This window comes from Helianthus annuus, chromosome 14, assembly GCF_002127325.2.
Source record: "Helianthus annuus cultivar XRQ/B chromosome 14, HanXRQr2.0-SUNRISE, whole genome shotgun sequence".
Taxonomy (NCBI): Eukaryota; Viridiplantae; Streptophyta; class Magnoliopsida; order Asterales; family Asteraceae; genus Helianthus; species Helianthus annuus.
The window spans coordinates 138,681,181-138,707,112 of record NC_035446.2 but is presented as its reverse complement, the minus strand read 5'-3'; the positions used below and the strand labels follow the sequence as shown (position 1 = coordinate 138,707,112).

The following is a 25,932-nucleotide window of genomic DNA, read 5'->3' as shown; positions in this document are numbered from 1 at the left end:
GAACGAAGTATGAACATATTTGACTTTTTGACGATTTTCACCCATCGAAGGGTTACGAATGGTTAAACATTGATTTTCTTTCAGCAAATGTTCATAACCAGTAGTGTTTTTCTGTAAAACAAAGGCCTGCATTTTCGTACCCTGAAAAAAACAGTTTTATAAGTAATTATAATCTGAAACTAAATATTTTTTATTCAAACAAAAGTATGAGTTGGTCTAAAAAAAACCTCCTGGTCCATGAATATCATGTCGTAGCAATAAATCTTTCTAGGATTATTGAAAGTAGGTCTTGTCCATAGCCTGACAATGCGGATTCTGATGGTGTAATCATCAACATTAAGATCAACATTATTCAAAAGTGTGACAGCAGCCTGTTCCATCTCTAAAATAAATAAAAAAACAGTTAAAATATGTTAGTTGATGATGATATAGAACAATAATTGAAGAAAAGAACATGAAAACATCCTATGTATGCTGATGACTAAAACAACTTAAAAATAACTACATCAAAGACATTACAAATTCAAAACTCATACCAGAAGATATGTATATCGAAAGAGACAACTTCAGTAGTTGTGATGTGTATGAATAATAACAAATGAAACTAATTTATATAATAAAATGGTCACTTAATTATGGTAGCAATATTATTTATTTATCTTAATTATAATTGATAAACTTTACTAAAATAAAAAAAATTACATTTTTATAAATTATTATGATTCAACAGTTTCCATAATTAACTAAACATTTACTAAAGTAAAAATTTTCGACTTTGTTCAAGCAAGTAAGAGAAAGTTGACTTTCTATTGTTAAAAAGAATATTAATACTTTCTTTATGCTAATTAAATGTTATATTAAAATTAAAAAGTTTATAATATAACAGGTACAAACTAAAATGCAAGGTTTACAGATGAAAATGAAAAACATACAATATTCTACAATCTAGAAATAACAACAATATAATCTATGTGCAGAAAGTAAGTTGATAAAATCATGAATAGGATCGTGGTTATTTTAAATCATGTTAAATGGTTAAAATAATAAGGTATTCTATCAATATCAATCATTTATAAATATGCTTGACTTTAATGTTTAAAATTTTATTTTTTTATATTTTTTTAAAAACCAAAAAAATATAGAATACATTAAATTATCACAATAACAAAATATACATTATACAGTAATGTTATTATAACAACTTGAACCGTGAGTTATATAAAAACTATATAATTTGTAAACATTAATCAGTTAATATTGGAATATATCAGCTTCTTTTATCCTTATAAGTAGTTTGTATATTGTTTTAAATACATCATTAATGTAGTGAGATTAAAAAATAGTAATAACATACATTGAACTTTAAAGACATGGCACATAGTGAATAACATAACAGTTAAGATATGAAAAATAAAAAAAAAACCTTGAAATTGAAAACCAAAACCAATGTTAAAACCAAATAAATGGATAAGGCAAAAAACATGCCGTAATTGTCATATAACTACTTAGTACGCTTAACGTAAGGTACAACCCTCACAACACTCAAAACCTGCTCATTTTCATCAAAAGAATAGTGAACCTGGTCACGGACCTTAATCCGAGCGGCTTTCATGAACTTCTTCCAACAGGTTAAAGCGTATCGATAACCACGACCGTTGGATCTTTTTTCACGTCTTGTACCGTTGGTAATTTGCAGTGGAGGATCCATATGCAAAAATCTTATGTTCAAATCTTTTAAGCCTTCATCAAGTCTAGCCTTGCGTGAAACAGGATCAGGGATTCTCTGCATTGTTGTAAAAATATCTTTAACAATAGATATGATTATTTATCTTTATGGCCTAATGTAACAATAGAATGGAAAAACGAATTATAATTATACTCAAAAGGTTTAAAAAAAATTATAGTAAACTTTATAAAATAAAAAGAAAAAAACTAAACAAAAACTCAATAAAAAATTATTCACCTACCATAATAACTTGGTCTGCTCGACTCATTTCCCTACAGAACCAGGGTGCTCTGTAACTGAATTAGAATACAATACAAAAACAAATGTTAATAAAGTAAAACATGTTTAGGTTATTGCAACAAAATAAGTAAAATGAATACAAAAATACCTTGATGAACTATCACCCATAGTAAATACCTAAAATACAGTTTACATAAACAAACGACATCAGATAAATCATTATGCATTCAACGTAGTTACAAACAAAATAATCAAATTATGCAATCAAACATAAATTTCTGTAAACAACTATCTTCATAAACATAATGTGGAAAAAAATTATGACAACTAATTATATAATCATATTATGATAGCATAAAAAATAAACTGATTACACATTACAATTTGTTTAATAAGTAGTTCTATAACACAAAAAGTAAGGAAAATATAAAGTTGAAAAACCAATATAAACATATTAATTCAAAACAAATTGTTAAACCCCCAAAATCAATTCATTTTTATATGCAAAATCGGATATAGACTGTTGAATCAGAATCACAGAATTATTAACAATTACAGATCAAAAAATCAAATAATATTAATATACAAAAGTTAAAATTATAGAATTCAAAGTTATTCAGCATCCAAATCGGGAATAGGGTTTGATACAAAGTTGAATGAATGAAAAAACAATATAAATTAAGATAATTCAGCAGCATGCATCGGGTTTAGGGTTATTCATAAACATCGTATTTGTAAAGGTAAACATAAATTAAAACCCCAAAATCAACAGATTTATCAATGACAATCATATTTAGGGTTTATTCAACATAAACATAAATTTAAGAAAGTAAAGAAACGAAGAAACACAAAATAATGATTAAAGAAGAAATTTAACATAAACAACTTACGGATTTGTATATCGATTTCAGAATCTTCTATGAATCGCCGATAAAAGAAAAAGTATGCGTCGATGAAGAAGCAGAACAATCGAATCCAATGATTATATGTAGATCCAGCGATTTTCATTCTTATGTAAGGAAACCAAATGTATTTTGGGAAGATGATTGGAGTGAAGATGAAGAGATTTCTTTGTGAAACGGTGGTGAATTAATTAGGTTAGAGAAAGAAAAAGGAAAATAAAAGAAAAGTGAGGATTCTTGGTTTTGGCGGTCATTAGAAACAAAAATGGATTAGTCAATTGCCAAGTGGCAAGTAATAGGTTAAAACTATGACAAATGGCTTAAAATTATTTTGCTTTATTAGAAGTAGTAGATATATCGGTTGTGTGCGACTCCTTGCGTCCCAAGATATCTGATTGCCGCCTCCACTAATTATTTTCATGAAATATTATATCCCCCTCTTCTATGCATATTTATCTTTTCTACGTCACCCCAAATATATGTGTTTGATGTATTTTTAGGAATGTCCATTAGGGTTTTAGATATAATAATGCATTGTAGTTATTCAAATGGCCCACTATAAATAAACCTGCGCAAACTGATGTCCTAGGAGCCCTTTCACGGCCCATGTATCCTTGCTTTACTCAATCTGATGGTTGATTGTCTTTTGGCGGGCCTCACTAAACACAAATATGCAGCCTTTTTTTTAATAACATAGAGATAGCGGGCTTGGCCCACTCGAGAAAAATAACGGCAATTTTAATTCGGTTCCTGGCACCCCACTTTGCCCAACTCGCTGGTTATTTCCATATTACTCGTTTTTGCTCCATTTGCACCAGGACCTAGCAAAACACAAAATAATATAATATACTACTAAAACTAAATAAAAATAAATAAAACTATACAATAATTATACAATTCACACGGGACAAATATATATACTAAGAATGGGTGTAAGTTTTACTTACCTCGCGTCCGCGCAAACATTCTTCGCATCCAAGATCTGTTTGACCCGTTCCTTTCCAAGCTCCCAACTAGCTTGTTTAGAGTCAAACTATATCATAACATCATAAGATGGTTAGATTGGTCATTCTATACAATGGCCATCACTCTATGGTCCTCTCTCTCTTTTTCTCTTTTTTTTTATTTTTTATACACTTATCAATCAAAGCATATCATATTTTCAACAACTAGTTTTATACCATAAATCTTTTCATTCACTAACCGTTTGACCCGTTAGTGAAGTTACTAATACAAACTAGTTAGTAAGTGATTTTAAACACTTTAAGCATGTTACATATAGTGTTATTTGTTCCCAACAATCAATAATTCATGCCTAAAGCAAGTATATACAATTCTATGTCTTTTTCTTGGTTAATAAGAACATTATTAATGTGCATCGATTTTGTATTCAGCTACTGTAATTGACCATTTTGACCCATTTAAAAGCTGAATTAGATCAACATGTTCAAAGATGGATCGTAGAACTCTCAAATACCTTTCTAGGCATATATGGTACGTTTTCTAACGATGTTTCTATGATTTTATATGATTTTTACAAAATCAGGACAGCAACTTATTTTTAGCATAAAACAACATGCTGTCTTTTCGAAACAGCCACTGAATTCGACGTTTTTGACATAGTTAGTAATGGGTAATTAAATGATAAACTATGAGTTATAGCCTCATTTATAAACCCTTGAAACTAAGTTATGATATCAGTAGGATATCTTCCATTATGCCCAAAACGAGTTTAACCTTTATACAAGCCCCGTAGGGGTATTTTGGTCATTTTAAAGATTATAAACGAGATTATTTATAATTCTGATGTTCGGGTCTGAAGTAATCAGTAAAACCACTTAGTTTAACAAATTACATCAGTAGGTAATAAGTCTTATGTGACAAAATGGTTTTAAAGCTATACTAGGCGTTTAATACGCGTAAAAAGCTATTTTAAGCGATTTCCGGGTTAACCAGGAAATCTGAGTTTTCTGATCAGGTTACATAATTCAAAATACTTTATTTATTATATAAAATCAGTAGCAATTGGATTTGTGTCAAAATACTATGTAGAACTCATTTTATGTCCGAAAAAGGTATAATCGGTATTTACCGAATCAATGCCATAACCTTAGGTTATGAGCAGGTTGATAATAATTAAAAATCTTTAAAAATCTCAAAATATTATATTACATCAGTGGGTAAAAAGTTTGGTGTCAAAAGTTGGGTGTAGATGAGCTTTATGCTAAGTGCGCCGTTTAATTAACAAAAGTTTTCTTAATTGCGCTATTTAGCATAACTCCTATTCTAGACCTCGAATTAACATGAAATTTTAGGGACATGTTTAGAAATCAGTAACTAAGGTTATTGTCCTTTCATATATCCAAAATTCTCGTTTTAAGGTCAAAAGCGCATTATGGTCAACTTTTAAGCATATAACGGAAATGTGCAAATGACTCGGACAAACAACGAACCAGTCACAGAGGGTCATACCATCATGTAACTTGGTCCTAAGGAAGTCCTAAGGCATATCCAAGTCATACTAAAACGGGTCAGAACTGAAGTCAAAGCAAAAGTCAAAGTTTTGCGACTTTCGGTTCCGAACCGGGTCAAAACAGTAAATGGTCGGATCAAACAAGCTTAGACCAGTTCTTATACTTATTATCAAGTTATATGAGTGATAAAATATGTTACATGCCTTCTACATTGTTAATTATGCGTTAAATCGAAAATTAGCATTCTGTTGACTTTTTCTAAGCAACTTTGACCCGATATTTGAACTAGTTAGAGTGGGAATCAGAGGGTGCCCTTTTAATGCCTACATGATTACCAACGTATAACTACCTTTGGTTCGACTAATCACTGGACCATTAGTGATTAATCGTTAAGTCAACCGTTAATTACGACGGTTTGACTTTTAAGCTAAAACTAAGCAAAAACTTAACTAAGAAAGGTTAAGCATACTTACTGAAGTCTAAGGTACGACCAGAGAGGCTTAGAGAAGGCTCTTGAGCTCCAGGAAGCTCTAGAAATGCAGAAGTGATGAGTGAACACAATGTTGCAACTCAAGGGCCTTTTATAGTGGTTTTAATCCATTGAGATCATGACAACTAGGTCTATCATTGCTCCCAGATCATTTACAAGTGTTTCCTAGTGCCTAGGAACTGTTAGGGGTCGCCCATGCTGCTGAAAATATCTTACTAAGTCGGTTAAACTTTTAAAACTGCCAACACCCAACCTGTTGTCGCTGGGCACTCCTTACGAACCGTAAGGCAGGACCTTTACGGTCCGTAAGCCTTTACCAGAAGGCAAAAAAATTTAACTTCTCTAGCTTTGAAAGGGCAACATGTGTATTATGATTTCTGGCCATGAATTATCAGTATGTTGCCTTTAACCCATACTTGAACAGTTGTCTATCCTTTCTTGAAGTAACATTGGTTCGAACAATATTGGAATTCATAAACGAAGGCCATATCGTGCATTATTTCATAGGATCCTTTTCTTGAAATTAGGGATCTATTAATAATAGAAATCACCGGATTTAAAGGTATACTAGATGTTTAACATCCACGTTAGGGCCTTGGGATTTATAATGAAGTCGTTCAGAGGTATCAATTAACATGTCGACATGTTCAAAAATCTTGCCATACATCTTTAGCTAAATCCGGGTTTATAATGCTTTTGTCGTATATGACACGTGTCGTTATTTAATTGGATGCAAATTTCGAGGTGTTACATCCTCACCCCCTTAAAAGAAATCTCGACCTCGAGATTTACTGAAACAAATGAGGGTACTTTTCTTTCATCGTGGACTCTACCTCCCACGTGTACTCGGGACCTCTACGGGCATCCCATTTTACCTTTACAATCGGTATATACTTCCTTCGAAGCTTCTTAACCTGTCGATCCTCGATCGACACAGGTTTTTCAACAAACTTCATGTCACACCCCGAACCGCAGCGGAATAGGTGATCGGGGCATGATTGGGTTGATCCGAAGAGCTTATGACTTGCTATTACTTGTTTTAAATAATGATTTATTCATAACAAATGTTTCACATAACAAATAATTCAAATAAACAATTACAAATAAGACAATGATCATAACCACTAAACTACATTTTTAAGTTTCTTGTTAACTAAGGCCCATCCTATGTACAATCTTCTCTTCAAGCATGTTCACCTATATCATGTGTAAAAATAGTTTTTGGGTCAACAAAGGTTGGTGAATAGATCTTTATTTGTTTTTATCAAACTTTAAAAGTTTATTTGATTTTATTTAATAAAAATTATTTAACATGCAATATTAAGTGTAATAGGTGACATAAATCAATTAATCCAATTATCAACCAATCCATATGTAAATAATGTAACATGACATAACAAACCATAAGAAATGAAACAATGATGCGATTCAAGCCCCGAAAGGCGAAAAGCGATACTATGAAACCATGATGCGATTCAAGCCCCGAAAGGCGAAAAGCGAAACTATGATGCGATTCAAGCCCCGAAAGGTGAAAAGCGAAACAATGATGCGATTCAAAAGGCGAAAAGCGATACTATGAAACAATGATGTGATTCAAGCCCCGAAAGGCGAAAAGCGATACTATAAAACACTTGACCCAAAGCGGTAAACATATATAGCATATGAATGATAACATGTAATGCACGTACGAAACAGACCATGAGCACATATAACACTTAACTTGACATGTTATTGAAAAGTATACGAAACATAGAAAATGTGTCACATGAAACACCCCAAAAAGTTAAAGTGGCAAAAAGGGGGAAAGTAAGATCTACTCACAGTGGTTGTGTATAAGAATTCCTTGTAGATAACGCACGAGGAAAGATAGAGAAAAGTCCAAGAGAATGAACGTAATTGATTATCCTATATATAGAATAATGATATCATTAAAACTTATTGGGTAATTATAATTCCTAATATTTAAGGTTCATAAATCGATTAATTGGATACTATAATTTATCTCATAAATAACTTTGGTAGTTATTTAATTTTAGAGTTTAATAAAAAAAAAGAATTTATTTTATTCACTGTTTAATCAATAAAAGGATTTAAAGGTTTACAAATTAAGTAATTTGATATTTATAATTTATCTAATTATTAACATGTTATAAAAGTATTATAAGAATTTATTTATGTTATAACAAATTTAGAGAAAAGAATTAAAAGAATAAATAAAAAAAGTAATCCTTCATGTTATTAATGGGTATTTAGTTGTCTAGATCCTTAGAAGTTAGTTTTTATTTTATATAAACAGTTTTAACTAAACTGTTTTTATTTAATTTAGTGAATAATTTGCTGAAAACAAGTTAAAGCCAAATCAGATATTATAAAAAAACATTCAGCATTTGACCTGCGAGGAACCCGGATCGAAACCGAGTCTCTCGGGTTGAGACGTAACGACAAAACCAGAGGACTGCATCTCTTTTTGTGACTAAACAAGGGTTATCATTGCTTTTAAACGTGTTCACCATGTTATCTTCTTCACAATATAGCAACAGACTGTTATGTTTTCTTTTGTATTAGAACATTAGGGTGTACGGGGCGTCTTCGGTGAGTGCCCGCGGTGATAGGTTTCCCCGATCGGGAACACCGCCGCCATCAAAGCGGGGTCCCGATTCGGGGTGTAATTTGGGCGTGGCCTCACCGATTGAATGTGCACGAGATTTGAGGAACGGTCCTCTTCAACGGTCATATTTTTAATAAAAAAAAAAAAAAAATTCACTTTTTTAAAACTAATATAAATAACCATCTCATTCTCACCATTTTTTTATACTCAAACCATCTCATTCTCTCTATTTTTTTAAACTCTCCAACCACACCCACTTCACTTTTTATTTTTTATACTCTCCAACCAAACCCCCTTCACCTTTTATTTTTTATACACCGAGCAATGGAGAACCGACCCCGCGAGGCCAAGAAAAAAACTAAGGGACGGGTCTCGAAACCGTCTCGAGATGGTTCGAGCGGTTCAAATGCTCAACCACAACCCCCTTTCGGATACACTTCACAACCCCCGTTTTTTTTTCCAACAACCTACACACCCCTCGTTTTACAACACCCAACAACCCAATTTCGGCTATTTTCAAAATTTGTTATCAATGGACGCTCCTCCTCAATCCCCCGCCTTCGACCCATATGCTTATCGTTCTCCACAAGTTCCTTCTACACGAGGAAATGTCGAACGTCCTCTACCTATTCACGACGACGAGGACGATGAGGTAGTGCCCGAAACTCAAAATTTGGGCGACGACGACGAGGAAGATGAATATAATGTGGACGAAGACGCGGGCAACGAAGAAGATGAGGCTCGAGAAAAAAAAGGGAAAACGGTGAGCGAAAAATGGACAAAAGAACAAGAAGAGGCGTTGGCGAAGGCGTGGGTACATTGTTCTACCAACAAAAAAAAGGGCAATCAACAAAGTCGCGAAAGTTTTTGGGGTAAAATTTTAGAGCACTTTAACAAAACTATCGGTGGAAGTAACCGGACCGTTCATCAAGTACGGTCTAAATGGAACCCGATGCATGCGAAAATAAACTTTTTCAACGGCCTATACCAACAAGCGGTAAAAATTATATTTTTTTTAACATTGCATATTTTTAATTTTTTTCTAAGTTCATACTTTTTTAACACTTTCTAATTTTTTTTATTTTATAACATGTAGGATCGCACACGAGCAAGCGGATGTCAGGATCTGGACGTGATGAAAGTCGCGTTAAAAGAATTTAAAGAAAGATTTCCAAGCGGTTTTCAACACATCGAGGCGTGGGAGGTCGTTCGAAAACAGGAGAAATGGGCCCAAGTCCCATTGATGGGTGAGGAAGTTGAAGGTTCGACACATAAAAGAAAGCCCGTTGACGTGGACTTTTCGATACCGGATATGAACGAAGATCCCTCGCCACAAAGAGCACAACGGCGAGACAAGCGTCAAGCTACATCGTCCGAGGGAAGCTCGGCCGAGTTGGCGGCACAATTCAAAGTGTACACCGCCATGAAAGAAGCGAAGCAAGCGGTAGAATTGGAGGCGATCGAATTGAGGAAAAAAAGAGAGTCGGAGGCTCGCGAGCTCATATCGGCACAACTCGAGACGATGAAAAACTACAATTACGATCGAGATATGAAAACCTTCCTTAAGCCGCACGACGATGTTCCGCCAAGTATGTTGCCGATCATCCTCGCCCGAAAGCGAGAAATCGCTAACAAGTACGGGTGGCCATGCGATTTCTAAAATTTTAATTTTCTAGTTTTAATGTAATTTTTATTTTCTACTTTGAATGTGTTTTTTATTTTCTACTTTCAATGTGTTTTTTTTTCTAGTTTGAATGTATTTTTTTTAAATTTAATGAAATGTCTTTTATATAATTTTTAAACATCCATAATTTTACAAAAAAAAAAAAAATTAATTTTGAACTCACCTAATAGGGGAGTGCCGCCATCAAAAATCGGTATTAGGGGAGTGTATTAGGGGAGTTGACATGGAACTATGTGATTGGTTGTGTGTAAGAGGGGGGACTCACCTAAGAGGTGAGCACCCCTTACACCCTTAGCCTACAGAACCCAACGAGTTCATATTTACGAGTTAATAATTACTAGTTCAAGTGAATATATACGACATATATGAAACGAGTTGGTTGAAAGAAACGTATACCAAGTTGGGTCAAGTCGAGTTCGTAGAAAGCTCCCGCGTGTTCTTCTTTTAAAACCGAACCAGAATGAGGATCCGGCCGCTGTTAATATCGTTTGCGTTAAACACGAAAAACATTACTCGAAACCGAAACAAGACGAAATGAAAAGGGTAAACAGAGGGTATACCAAAACGAATGTTATACGATTTCCGTTGCGTTTCCGGTACGTCTCCGGTGAACTTGGTTTCCTCCGGCGACTTCTGAGTATTTCCGACATGAAGGTAACGGTTATTCAGTGAGAAATGAGGTGTGTGAGGGAGATAGTTTCTTTCGAGTGGTGTGGGTATCGTATTTAGGATAGGTGATGGTGTATGTAGATGGGTTCTTGATTCGGCTAAAAACTGAAACGCGTAAATCATTCAATCACGTCAATCAAGTTCAAGCCGAAAAGGAAAGAATGATAACTGTACGCGGTCATGTGTTTGGGTGGAATCACGGCTCGGTTCGTGATTGCTTGTAAAAAGGAAACGCGGAATTCGTGTTTAATTCCGATCAGTTAGCTTCAATCAAAAAGGAAATGAACAGATTGTTATCGCTGGCATGTTTGGTGGCAAACTTGAATTGTATTTCAAAGTTAATGAATGTATAAAAGTTAAATGTTAGCGATTCAAATCGATGTCAAGACTTGGCCTGTGCGTTTGAATATCAACGAGAGGTTCGAATCCCGTCGCCTGTCTCTTTTTTCTTTTCCTTTTTGTTTGGAAACCATTACTTACCAGATTTACATAAATAGTCCCTCTATTATACTTAACTAGACTAACTAGGTTAGTCCATAGTTAACTTTAACTAATTACTTTCTTTTACAAAATCTAACATCACTTAACTAAGTTTAACTATATAATTAGTATTTTAAACCCTATTTTACCCCTATTTTAATTAATATAAAATAAATTTATTTAGTGAAATAAACAAATAAATAAATAAACTCCTTCAACGATTATTTATTTTCGTGAAAATTTTCCGAGGTTTCAAAGGGTTATAATCCGAATTTCAAACGGGTCGGATTTTGGGAGCCCATTTTGTCGGATGTTACACTTCAAGCTCTCATCTATGTGTACATCTGTATGTGGTATGACTAATGATTCATCAGCGAAACACTTCTTCAGATTACAGATGTGGAAAACATTGTGAATACCACTGAGCTCTTCCGGTAAGTTTAACTTATAGGCAACTGATCGACACGTTCGATGATCTCGAATGGTCCAATGTATCTCGGGCTTAACTTGCCTTTCTTACCAAATCGCATCACTCCCTTCCAGGGTGATACCTTAAGCAATACCTTGTCACCTACTTCGAAGTTAAAAGGTTTACGCTTCAAGTCTGCGTAGCTTTTCTGCCTATCTCGGGTAGCTTTCAGACGGTCACGAATCTGGACAATCTTGTCTGTCGTTTCAAAGATTATTTCAGGTCCTATCAACTGGACATCTCCCACTTCCGCCCAACAAACGGGCGTTCTGCACTTTCTACCATACAAGGCTTCGAAAGGAGCAGCTTTAATGCTCGTATGGTAGCTATTGTTATACGAGAACTCGATTAATGGCAGGTGGTTATCCCAACTACCACCTAAGTCAATCACACATGCACGAAGCATGTCTTCCAAGGTCTGGATTGTACGCTCACTCTGTCCGTCCGTCAGAGGATGGTAAGCCGTACTGAAGTTTAAACGCGTGCCCAAAGATTGTTGGAAACTTTTCCAAAAATGTGACGTGTATCTAGTATCTCTGTCAGAGATAATAGACACAGGCACGCCATGTAGAGATACAATCTTATCTACGTACAATTGGGCTATCATGTCGGAGCTATAAGTCTCCTTAATGGGTAGGAAATGTGCTGACTTAGTCAACCTATCAACTATTACCCATATCGTATCATTTCCTTTCCTTGTCTTCAGCAACTTGGTGATGAAATCCATCGTCACCATCTCCCACTTCCATGTGGGAAGTTCAGGCTGTTGTAGCAAACCTGACGGCTTTTGGTGTTCAACTTTGACTTGTGCACAAGTCAAACATTTTGCTACATAGGTAGCTATAGACTTCTTCAAGCCTATCCACCAAAAGTTTGCCTTCAAGTCCTGGTACATCTTATCAGCTCCAGGATGAACGGAGTATTTGGTGTCACACCCCAACCGATGGCGGAAACATCGGGATGAGACGAACAAATTGCTGAAAACAACATAACACTAATTGTGACAATATGAATTAAATTCAATTTCATAAGTGCTAAAATGTCATACATTGTTCAAACAAGATCAAAACATAAATCAAATTTCAAACATAGTTTATTTTCTAGGTGAGTTTCTAGTCCACCCTAACTTGCTTCTTCATCATCTTGTCTATCAACCTGCAACATGTATTAAAATAAAATCAACAAATATGTTGGCGAGTATACAAGTTTGATACATAGCATAGTAGAATAAAACAAGTTTTGAAGTTGCCCAGTATCCAACATGAAGGCGATGACACTAGCTACCACTTTTCAACATCGTTCAAGTTGCTTTCAAATATCGTTCAAGTTGCATCCAAATGAAGTTGCACTCAAAGAGTGTTAAAGTTGCATTCAAATATCGTTCAAGTTGCATATAATGAAGTTGCACTCAAAGAGTGTTGAAGTTGCATTCAAATATCATTCAAGTTGCATATAATGAAGTTGCACTCAAAGAGTGTTGAAGTTGCATTCAAATATCGTTCAAGTTGCATATAATGTGGGGTTACAAGCATCAAATCGTTTCATGTTTAAATGTGGATAGAGTGTGATAAAAACAAGACTCAAGTGTTGTATAATTTGAATATTGAATACATGGTGCACCCAAATGTGTTTAAAACGAAAATGGGATCGAGTATACTCACATTGATTGCGTTGCGATTTCTTGTAATAACGCACAAGTAAAGATTGAGAGGATCCAAATAACGAAAAGAGTACCCTAAATGTTAAAATATCACATAACAACTAGTTATTATCTATAGGTTGAATATAACTATATTTATTGTTTACGAATTAATCATTAAATTTGAAATGCTTAATTATAAAGAAAATATGAATGAAATATGTTAATTATTAGTGTTAATATTAGATTTAGGATTTATTCGAAAAAAAAAACAAATTAAAACAGTTTATTTGAGATGCAGGTTCGACTCCTACTTGGTGCAGAGTGAGGCACTGGTGGGCAATGATAGGAGACCCAGGGAAACCTGGGTTGGATCCTTGAGCCAAACGGGTTTTACCGGTAATTTCACTGTCGTGCCTACGGGCGGGTGGGTTACCGGGTTTTCCCCGGAATTGGTGGTGGACTCGGGTTACTCTCGGAGTACTCCGTTTGTCCAGTGGGTGTCCCGAGAGTGCTCGGGATTGAGTTTGTTGGCCGTTCAAAAAAAAAAAAACAGTTTATTAATTGGGATTTAAGGGATTTTAAGAAAAGAAAAAAAAAACAAATCTAAGAAAATAAGCCCCAAAACCACCACTTCTACATAATCAGTTGTGATTTTAATATGATTTTTTTTAATTCATTTAAACCAGTTAACGTTTTCATCTTTTTTTTTAGAAACAAAACTGAAAGAAACCCAATACTTCTCATCTTCATAATTGAACAAAGCAAGACTCCACTGTTAGTTTATAAAACAATATTTTGATTGATTTCAAGTTACCTTTAGTGATAGAATAAGATTTCTATTATTTGTTTTATAAGAACACATGAAAACTGTACATCACAATTTCATCTCCTTCGTTCATAAACTGTTTACATGTTGTTCCATATATTAGTTGATTTGAATGAATAAAGTAGAAAAAGAAATAAAAACTTATCAACATAAGGTTAACGAAAAACAAACTCAATTGTATAAAAAGAAATATACCGAAACAGTCGGGCGTGTTCGGTTTACCCCGGGGTCTCCGACGTGCGTCCCCGATCTCCAGCAAGGCTATGGTTCTCTCCTTGTGTCGAGATGTTTAATATATATATATACACATCATTGTATCGATTCCGATTTGGAAGTCCGAAAACTTCCGAAATAAAAATGAAAGTGTCGGTGATGAATTTTATTTAAAAAAAGGCTAGATACTTGATTGGTTTTAAAAACTGAAACCGTGTAACTCTCAAAAAAATTAAGGAGAGAATTAAAAGGAATTAATGGTTGTTCAAAAGGAAATCACGAAAAAAAAAGTAAATTATGGTTGAGGAAGAAGGAATCGACAACTGTTTCATTGCTGTCAACTGTGGCGGCAAAAAGGAATTTCTTTTAGGAAAAAAAAATAAAACATTTAAATTTAAATAATAATATAATAATAATAATAAATAAAATAACATCTCCATAGCTTTTAACTTGGTAATAATATGAAAACAAAACCAATTTGTAGTCTACGTAATCACCAAGGTTTATTAATTAATTTTTAATTAGTTAAACAAGTAAATAAATAAATAATCCATATCTATAAACGATAAAAGTCTTTCAAGGTTTTACTTATTTCGCGAAAAAAAAAAAATTGAGCTTCAAGGATTAGGATCCAAGATTCAAAACGGGTCGGATTTTGGAAACCTATTTTGACGGATGTTACATTTGGAACTGTGGGCTTCCTGGAGAATAACTTCTCGTAGTCCTCCATAAACTGGAACCCATATTCGTCCATTTAACCTTAAAATTCCGTCCTTTCCGTAGGACAACTGTTCTTCAGTTACTCCTAGCTTTTCATTAGGATAGTTAGCTTCTAGCACAACTTCATTCTGTGCAGCTAACAATCTTTCATTCAAACTATTCTTTATCTCAATGCTCTTGGCATTGATTCTAATAGGCTTCACTCTTTCCTTTCGACTCAAGGCATTGGCGACTACATTCGCCTTGCCAGGATGGTATCTTATCTCGCAATCATAATCATTCAAAGTTTCCATCCATCGTCGTTGCCTCATGTTCAAGTCCTTTTGGTTGAACAGATGCTGGAGGCTCTTGTGATCAGAATAGATTCACACATTTGATGCCATATAAATAGTGCCTCCACAGCTTCAGTGCGAATACAACGGCACCCAACTCCAAGTCGTGGGTGGTGTAATTCTTTTCGTGCACCTTTAACTGTCATGAAGCATAGGCAATAACCTTGCCTTTCTGCATAAGCACACATCCCATCCCGGTGTGTGATGCATCACAATATACCATAAACTCTTCTATTCCATCAGGCAATGTCAACACAGGTGCATTGCTTAGCTTCTGCTTGAGGATATCAAAGGCTTCTTGTTGTTTAGGACCCCAGTTAAACTTAACATTCTTTCTAGTCAGAGAAGTTAGGGGTGCATCAATCCTTGAAAAGTTTTCAATAAAGCGCCTGTAATAACCTGCCAATCCCAAGAAGCTGCGAATTTATGTGGGCGTCTTTAGGCTCTTGCCAATTCATGACAGCTTCCCCCTTAGCGGGATCCACTTGGATACCACACTCACTAACCATATGTCCAAGGAATTGGACTTCTCGAAGCCAGAATTCACACTTCGAAAACTTGGCGTAATGCTTCTCCTGTTGAAGTAGTGAAAGAATACATCGGAGATGCTTCTCATGATCAGCTTGGTTCTTTGAGTAAATCAGAATCTCGTCAATGAAGACGATAACAAATTTGTCCAAGTATGGCTTGCAGACACGGTTCATGAGATCCATGAATGCCGCTGGTGCATTAGTGAGCCCAAAAGGCATCACTAGGAACTCGTAATGCCCATAACGAGTCCTAAATGCAGTCTTGTGTACGTCTTCATCTCTAACCTTCAGTTGGTGATAGCCTGACCTCATATCGATCTTAGAGAAGTAACTTGCCCCTTGAAGTTGATCGAACAAATCGTCGATCCTGGGTAATGGATATCGATTCTTGATAGTGACCTTGTTAAGCTCACGGTAATCGATGCACAGACGCATCGATCCATCCTTCTTCTTGACAAATAAGATTGGTGCTCCCCAAGGAGACGAACTAGGTCTAATAAAACCTTTGCTAGTAATTCATCCAGTTGTGTTCTCAATTCCTTCATTTCTGTTGGCGCCAATCTGTAGGGTGCTCTTGCAACAGGTGCTGCCCTTGGGATAATGTCAATCCTGAACTCTACTTGCCTATCTAGGGGTAAACCAGGTAGTTCTTCGGGAAAAACTTCAGGGTATTCAAAAATGACAGGGATATCTTCAATCTTGGGTTTCGGCTCATCGATAGTCACTTGTGCCATGTAGATGACACATCCCTTCTTTAGACACTGAGAGGCCTTGAGCATGGATACTTTCTCCGGCAGTCCATACCGGGTATCTCCCTGAATGGTAAGTGACTCACCAGACGGAGTCTTGAGCACTACATGCTTCTTATCGCAGACAATCTGGGCCTGGTTATGAGATAACCAGTCCATGCCTAAAACTATGTCGAAACCGGCTAACTTTAGAGGAAGTAGGGACAAGGGAAAAGAGTGGTTCTTAATGGATATGAAGCATCCTTCTAATATGGTTGAGGCAGTTTCTAAGGTGCCATCAGCTAGTTCCACCTCATACTTCACACTTAAGGTTTTAACAGGTAAATTCAGCAATTTGCAAAACTTATTATCTACGAAAGATTTATCAGCTCCTGAATCAAATAGTACTCTTGCATAGACATCATTTATAAGGAAGGCACCTGTGATCACATTGTCGTCTTGCACAGCTTCCTTTGCATCCATTCTGAAGACCCTAGCATTGGTCTTCTTCCCTTCATCGGCTTTCTTGGCATTCTTTGGGCAATTTGTCTTGATGTGCCCCTTTTAATTGCAACTGTAGCATGTTGCGTCTTTCAGTTTCTTGCATTCCAGGGTCTTATGTTCCGTGGATTTGCAAATCCCGCAAGGCCTTGTCTGAGATTGGGATCTCGAGTCAAGTCTGCACTTCCCAAAGTGATATTTCTGACAAGTCTTACACTTGGGCTTATCTCCAGACTGATGCCCATCTTTCTTTGAACTAAACCCCTTCCTGTGGTCATTGTTTCCTCGGTGCTTCTTATTTGATCGACGCGAGTTGTCATCATCATCATGCTTCCTTTTCTCGGCATCCTTGATCCTCAGCGATCTCTGCCTGACCGCGTCCAGCGTGAGGGATAAGGATATATCAGCTACTGACCTGAATGTAGCTGGCCGAGAGGCTTTCACACTTGCCTTAATCTCCGGAGCTAAGCCCCCTATGAAACGAGCTATTCTTTTGGGTTCCGGGGTCACCAGATAAGGAACCAACCTTGACATCGTGTTAAAGCTCGTAAGGTAAGCTTGGCAATCCAGATTCTTCATCACTAACGACAGAAAATCCGACTCAATCTTCTCTACCTCATGCTGAGGGCAGTAGTTCTCTCGGATGAAGGCAACAAATTGTTCCCATGACATACCGTATAGTGGAATCTTTCCAGTTGCCTGAATCAACGATCTCCACCAGGCTAAGGCCTCACCCTTGAACGATTGAGATACAAATTTTACTATAGCCTTCTCAGCGCACCCGCTGATATCAACCACTGTGTCCATCTCGTCCAGCCATGTCATGCAGTCTATTGCTACTTTCTCCCCCGTAAAATCCCGGGGCTTGCATGAAACAAAGTATTTGTAGGAGCAACCCTTATCACGTGGTCCTTGATTCAGCACGACTCTTTGAGACGGGACATTATGATGGTTTGAAGAGTGACGATCATCATCATCTTTCTTGGGTTCTTCTTTCTTGGAGGGAGGCTTGCTATGTGCCTCGGAATGAGTCTTGGGCTTAGAATGCGGTGCGGATAGGGTCCTACTATGAGTACCGCTCGGTTCGCTATACTGCCTTTCCAAGGCTTTTGCGACAACATTGTCAATTAGCGTTTGTAGTTCCGCACCCGCTATATTAATCCGGGCATCATTCTGATTCTCTAGTAGGTGACTATTTATTTCATCCGAGTCAGCCATTTTATCTTGAACTGCTACATAAGATAGTGACAAAAATTTATTTGGGAGTTTATTATGGAATTGCCCTTTTTGGCAATTCATTAACCATGGTAAACATAAGCCATATTTGGTTAATTTATTACTCACATTTTATTTAGGATTTTTATTTATAATATCTTAATTACACAATAGTAAAAGTATTATTAGCACAATAGGCCAGTAGTAGTCTATGACTCCCTGTCAGAAAAGGTAAAGAACTATGTTCAAACCTTAATGCTTTGATTCTCTGAAATCATGGCTTATAAGTTAAAATGTCCCTGTGAAGGCCATATCACAGGGACATTTTAACTTATAAGCCATGATTTCAGAGAATCAAAGCATTAAGGTTTGAACATAGTTCTTTACCTTTTCTGACAGGGAGTCATAGACTACTACTGTCTTTTGTCTTATATGACAATGAGTATGGCCCGTAGGCACTATATTACTAACATATGATCATCTTAATTGAGGATTTAAACTCATGATTTATATATCATTAAGTTAGGTTTAGGAATCTTTTGAAAGATCCTTTCATAAGAATGACGCGTGTGATTTTAATGAACCACGTCTGCCAGGAGTGTCAACATGTTTGCAGATGTTAACAGAGATTGGAATCTTTTAATCAGGTCTAACCATCTTGGCCAGGTCTTATAAGGACAGAAGGCTAGGTTATACCGTTATGATTCTTAATTAATATTTGGTAGGCAGATTATTTAAGAAGGAATGATTTTGAATTATTTATTTCATATATAATGTACATAATGACAAAAATGGATTTCATAAACTTAACATTCCATTAAACATAAAAAGGATTACACACTGCCCTAAACGGGACTTTTAATAGACGAATTACCCACACAGGGGTTAAACTAGAAAACAAGTCCACGCAGGGACCAATACTAGGATAGATGTCCACACAGGGACTGAAAGACAAGTCCACGCAGGGACTAAAAGACAAGTCCACGCAGGGACTAAATACACATATAAATGTCCACGCAGGGACTTGATTGAAATAGGAAATACAATAATACATATAGAGATTAATGATCTCGCTTCTTCTTTCCTTTCAATAGGTTTGCCAGGCCTTTGAGGAATCCGCGATTGTTTTTACGTTCTTCTTCGAAATCTCGTTCCACCCTGTTTAAACGGTGGAGGATTTCTTCATGCTCTGGTGGGGAAAACCTGGCGGCTGCGATAGGTGCTGAGCCGGAGTTCTAGCAGGTACTGGATACCCATGAGTTGAGTATCCCATTCCCCAAGGAGTTTCATAAGGTACTTCAGGATGAAGGGCGTGGTAGTTTGCCGCTACTTCTAGGTATGGGTCGACACCAACATAGTTGTAGTGAGTGTGAGCTGGCTGCTCAAATGGGTTATATGCCGTGGAGCCAGCGTATGCAGGTATCGGGTTATCATAACCAAACGGTGGCGGTGGTGGTGCAACTGGTGCAGAATTCGCCTCTTGAACTGGGTTTGAGGGCCCACCTATTTGTGGGTCTTCCGGCAGTGGCAGATAATGACTGCCACTGCAGTGTCGAGGGGTGCTAAAGTGAAAATCCCCTCTTCACGCGGATATCCCCGCGCCTGATCTCCTACGCCTTGGTGGTTCTGGAGGTGCTTGATGAACTGGTGGCAGTGGAGGCGGTGGCGTGACTGCCACGTAACGCGAATCCCTCGAGGGATCCTGCTGCTGCTGTTGCTGCTAGTGAGGTGATGAATGGTGAGAGGGTGTAAAGTACCACTCACACTGGTTGAACCTTGCTTGGTAACTGTCTAGACCCTGATAGGGTGTTCTGTGGAAGGATTATCCATCAGAGATCTCGATGGGATGGTTGGGGGTACCTCTTGCAGGTTCGACGGGATCCGTGTCCTCGTCCATGTCCATTGCATTATCTTCTGAGAAGTGGTCCTCTGGTCCCAATGGGTTAAAGCCCACTGGTTCTTGGATATAGTTTGCGGGGTTGAACCGACCCTGAAAGACAGGAGTAGGGTCGCCGAAAGAACGGTGCGAAACGAAACGCTGGAGAGGTATGTATGACGTTTGAGGGTTATCGGGATCGTTCTCCGAGTGCGGCCCAAAAGAGTGACGGTAAGAGGGTGTTGAACTGTGAGAGGTAGACCGTCTAGCGGGCTCAAAAAGGTTCCTCCTATTTCTCTGAGGTTCGGCACTCATTGTAGTGGAAGGAGCTCGCAGGTGAGAAGGCCCAGCCTCGTGATTGTTGGGAGCGCTCATTGGCCCCTTGCCTCTTCCTCTTCTTCTGAATCTTGGTGGCATAGTTCCTGTTTAAACAATTGAAATAAATAACAAATAATAAAGGACAACTAGAGCTACAATTTGGAATTGTCCTAAGTTCTTGTCTAGACTCGAGTATGTGCAATTGTGTCATTGAGATTAAACACATAAGGATAGTGTTTAATTCACTCAACGTTGGCTCTGATACCAACCTGTCACACCCCGATATTTACACGCTTCACCGGTGGGCCCGGTGGGGGATTATCGTGACGTAGTTAGTAACATTACAGTCAAACAACATAATATTTAAATGCACAGCGGAAGCAAAAGCTGGATATATTTCAACCGAATAATATTGCAATATCATGTATCACAAACAGTTGAAAATAATCCACAGGGGGATCAAAAATAAATAGGAAATATTGTTCAACAGTTTTGACATCCAAGCTTGCGAGACTTATTGTGGACGCTAGGAGAAAGCCAGCCTAGTTCGCTTAGTACCTGCACTTAACCTTTTTGAGAAAATACGTCTGTCACACCCCAACCGATAGCGGAATCATCGGGGCATGGCACTGAGCGAAACAGATTGTCCAGAAGTTTCCACAACAACTATTATTACTACCAGTTAAATGATACGTCCCATACCGTATCCCAAATAGCATAATTAATTATTACAGAAACAACTAGTCAAATAATTCTGTTCCAGCAGCTCAGATTTAATTAATACATAACATAAATATTGTTTGAATTGCTACTAAGACCCAACCTGACAAGATCTACAGACAACTATGCCCTAGTTGCTTGTTTCTGACAGACAACTATTTGTTGGGGGCCTCTAAAGCTTTATTCTAGCTTCACTTCCCTAGCAAGCAATTATCTTAAACACCTGTCACATACGTTAAAATAAAGTCAATACATATAATGTAAAGGTGAGCATACAAGTTTGATAATAGCATATAGAGTTCGAATAGTTTACGCATAACCAGCACGTACACAGAGGAAAACGAAGCATGTTAATTATCGACATGGATGTATCGATACCAACGACTGCGGGTTGACTGTCCGAGACAGTTCGCAATACATGATTACCACCGTAATCCATGCAAGTAATTGTCCTTAACAACCCCCGTGTGAACGGGTGCTGAGTCCAAACTATAGTACTACGTTGCTAAGGCAGGTAGACAGCATTCCACGTGTAAACATAACAACAAGCATTCATTTAGTCACGTAATACATGCAATCGGTTAGCGTTCAAATAGTTTGAATAGTGTGTTCGATTGTGATTTGATAAGTAACGTATGCAACACCCAGAAGTGCTAAAAGCAAAAAGGGATCGAGTATACTCACAGCGGTTGATTGGAATGGATTGAAGGGAGAGCTTGAAAGTAGAGTTAGCCTGAATAGTTCGATAGCATAATGATGAATATACGTAAAATGGAAACAAGTGCAAATGGATCGAACGGCCTGGTCGATCGAACGGTAGGCTCAATCGGGCGGGCTGTTCGTTTGGTTTGAAAGTCCGTTTGGACAGTGCTGTTCGATCGGCCGGCAGGCTCGATCGACTGGGCTGTTCGAGTGGATTGTTTCTTCCTCTAAGTAGGATGTGTTTGTGTATGATGGTTTGAACTTTTGAGGTTTTCGTTGTAGTATTTGAGAACACTGAAGTGTTCTTACCTTTCAGGTCGATCGATCGAACGGTCCGTTCGATCGGCCGGCTTAACCGATCGGTTATACACTTCAATAGGGGTTCCTCAGTTGGATGTCGCTCGATCGAGTAGCAGACTCGATCGGGTGGCATAGTATACTATGAACGAGTTGTAGATTAGGTGTTGAAGCATAGTATCTCATGATCCGAGGAGTAATGTTGACAAACAGTCGTTCGATCGAACAGTACCTCGTTCAATACCATACTTCATGAAATTATCAAGTGTGGGACCACATGCTAGCCGATCGGCTGGCCTGGTCGATCGGCTGGTATGTCTGATCGGTTGGGCTGTTCGTTCGAACAGTCTAACCGTTCGGCCAGCATCCTGACCTGGTCGGCCTGTTCGTTTAACACTTGGCTGCTTTGGTTATTGACGTTATTTCGATATTCCTTGACAACGAGTTTAAACAATGGAACCTTCGTCCTCACCCGTTCATCCTGTTCGGACAGGAATCACCCAGGTCCGGTCGGTGAACAGTTCGGAACAGTAGTTTGATGTTTAACCCGAAATCGGTGAACCTCGTAGATAGAATCCGAATTTTGAACCACGCAACCATTATTCCTAGTGAGTTGGCTCAAGCTTCGTTTCTACCGGTTTGAAGACATTGAGTGTAAAAGAGTTGAAAGAGAGTTGAAATCACTCTTTCAACCCTTCACATTGTGTAGATGTTTAGATTTGTGATAAATCTTTACTTATCTATGTGGAAATCGGTTAGATCCGAGCTATTCATGATGGATTGAGGCCAAGACATGATGTTCTTGAAGAACACCATGATGACATTATCCTTGAATGCCTAGATCTTGGTGATTTCACGGTTAGAAATCAAGATTTGAAAGATAGAAAGGTGAAGAATCATGCATTGATAAAAAAACGTACAAGATTTAGAGTGAAAACTTACCGGAGTTGAGAGAAATCTGAGAAATGGTGAAGAACAAGAGCTGGTCGGTCAGAGCTTACCAAAAGTGGTAAAGATGATAATGACAGCCCTATTTATAGGCCTCCAAAAGGGGAAAGTGCTGACCGATCGGCTAGGACTCCTGTTCGACTGGCCTGCTCGATCGAACAGCAGGTTCGATCGGCTGGCCTGTTCGATCGGTGATGTCCTGTTCGATCAGCATCCTTTTTGAGTGTTTGCGACGATTTTTGATATTTTGATTCCGATTGAAGACGATATGATTACGATAGAGTTCCTAATCAAATTACTTTTAGTCCAAACTACTATATCTAACATACAATCAACTATTATTCACCCTAACCTTTCGTTACCATTCCTTGTTATTCGGTCTTGCTTGCATTCGATTTGAGATTCGAGTTTCGATTCGAGTTTTGATTGATTCGATTGAATACCACACAAAACATAAAGTAAACATGCACAAGTAACACGTAAGGCACAGACACACATAAGTATTACCACATCGATTTCATATAGTTCGAGCCTCGAGTTCGATTGATGAGTCGATTAGCTTGACTATTGATTGATTAACTTTATCGCATTGTTACTTCCTACTATTCACAGTCGTAAATCGGTCGCATTGATTAAACATTCGATCATTTTATTTAGACAACACTTACTCCACATAATACAAAATAAGAAAAGACTATTTACGGTCAAAGAAATCAAAGTTGACTTGGACTTTGACTTTGACATTCGAAAACACGTGATGTTACAGCCTCCCCTTGTTTAGGGAATTTCGTCCCGAAATTAGACTCGAAGCTGCACAACACCGTGAGTCGTTTAGCAATTTGACGTTTCAGATCTTTATTCAAACAACTGTGGGTACTTGGCCTTCATGTCGCTTTCGAGGTCCCAAGTGAACTCCGCGCCTCGTTTGCCTTCCCATCGGACTTTCACGATAGGGATGCGCGAGCGTCTGAGTTGCTTGGTTTGGCGATCCATGATTTCGTCAGGCTTTTCCACGAAGTGTAAGGTTTCGTTGACCTGAAGGTCATCGAGAGGTACGATTAGATCATGATTAGCCAGGCATTTTCGGAGGTTAGACATTTGGAAAGTCGGGTGAACGTTACTGAGTTCCTCCGGTAGTTCGAGTCTGTAGACGACTTTTCCGATCCTTTCCAGAATCTTAAAAGGTCCAACATATTGCGGCACTAGTTTCCCTCTTTTGCCGAATCTGACCACACCCTTCCAAGGTGATACATTTAGGAGTACATAGTCGCCAACGTCAAATTCAAGGGGCTTGCGTCTCCTATCGGCGTAACTTTTCTGTCTACTTCGAGCTTTTACCAAGTTGTCTCGAATCTGGAGAATTTTGTCAGTCGTTTCTTGTAGTAACTCGGGACCGGTTAATTGTGAATGACCAATCTCGTGCCATACAATAGGCGATCGACATCTTCTTCCATATAGAGCCTCGAATGGTGCCATTTGAATGCTGGCATGATAACTGTTATTGTACGAGAATTCGACTAGTGGCAGGTGTCTGTTCCAACTACCACCGAAATCTAGGGGCGTGAATTTCTGACACGACCCGAAAACTCGACACGAACCTAACACGAAATTCGCGGGTTTAGGTTTAGTCTAAACGGGTTCGGGTCAGTTTCAGGTTGAACCCGTGAACCCGTTTAGGTTAACGGGTTGGGTTCGGATCAACCTGGTCGGGTTGGCGGGTTGACCCGTTTAACACATTTATACTATATTATATTTTTTTACAATATATTTTATGTCAAAAATTAAATTAGGTGCGTATTTTATGCAATGATTATAACTTAAAAAGAGAAATTAACATAGATTTTATAATTTAAATATGATATTATTATATACATTTGTGTTTTTTAAGTAAATTTTAATTTTAATATATTAATTTTAGAAAAAAATAAAAAATTCGGGTTGAACAGGTCGTGTTCGGGTCAACCCACGAAACTTCGGGTCGTGTTCGGGTTCTTATGTATGATACGGTTTTCGGGTTCGGGTCGGGTTCGGGTTTGTGTAAAATTTTCGGGTTCGGGTCGGGTTGAACCCGCCAACCCGCGAACACGACCCGTTTAGCACCCCTACCGAAATCTATGACACACGCACGGAGCATGTCTTCAAGAGTACGGATCGTTCTCTCAGTTTGTCCGTCGGTTTGAGGATGGAATGCGGTACTTAGGTTAAGCGTCGTACCAAGAGCTGCTTGAAACGTTTCCCACAATCTCGAAGTGAACCGAGCGTCATGGTCTGAAATGATATCACGAGGCGTACCATGATTACAAATGATCTCGTCGGTGTAGATTCGGGCTAGTCGTTCCACCTTATAGTCTTCTCGTATTGGCAGAAAGTGGGCTGATTTGGTCAAACGATCAACTATAACCCAAATGCTGTCGTGACCTAATGGCGTGGGCGGAAGTTTGGTTATGAAATCCATAACTATACTCTCCCACTTCCATATGGGAATTGGAGGTTGTTCGAGTAAGCTAGAGGGTCGTTGATGTTCTGCCTTAACTTTTGCACAAGTCAGGCAACTTCAAACATAAAGAGCGATATCCCGTTTCATACCCGGCCACCAGTACTTATAACGGAGGTCCTGGTACA

General features: G+C 37.8%; 1 protein-coding gene and 3 long non-coding RNA genes across 4 annotated transcripts; 1 reads left to right on the top strand and 3 right to left on the bottom strand.

Annotated features, from left to right (window-relative positions):
* Positions 1-8: 8 nt before the first annotated feature.
* LOC110903893 lies at positions 9-1,659 on the bottom strand. Its single transcript, XR_002572223.2, has 3 exons — positions 1,592-1,659; positions 228-382; positions 9-141 (listed from the first exon to the last, which is right to left on the bottom strand). It is a non-coding gene; the product is annotated as an uncharacterized LOC110903893 (long non-coding RNA).
* A 307-nt stretch (positions 1,660-1,966) lies between these two features.
* On the bottom strand, positions 1,967-3,197 carry LOC110905947. The gene is made up of 3 exons (XR_002573536.2): positions 2,857-3,197; positions 2,115-2,143; positions 1,967-2,022 (listed from the first exon to the last, which is right to left on the bottom strand). It is a non-coding gene; the product is annotated as an uncharacterized LOC110905947 (long non-coding RNA).
* Positions 3,198-8,900: 5,703 nt separating this feature from the next.
* LOC118486562 lies at positions 8,901-10,796 on the top strand. The gene is made up of 3 exons (XM_035983096.1): positions 8,901-9,437; positions 9,537-9,839; positions 10,584-10,796. Exons 1-3 carry the CDS (start codon positions 8,973-8,975, stop codon positions 10,794-10,796), a joined length of 981 nt encoding a protein of 326 aa, XP_035838989.1. The 5' UTR covers positions 8,901-8,972.
* A 2,064-nt stretch (positions 10,797-12,860) lies between these two features.
* Positions 12,861-14,626, bottom strand: LOC110905946. The gene is made up of 3 exons (XR_002573535.2): positions 14,406-14,626; positions 13,404-13,477; positions 12,861-12,897 (listed from the first exon to the last, which is right to left on the bottom strand). It is a non-coding gene; the product is annotated as an uncharacterized LOC110905946 (long non-coding RNA).
* Positions 14,627-25,932: the final 11,306 nt, after the last annotated feature.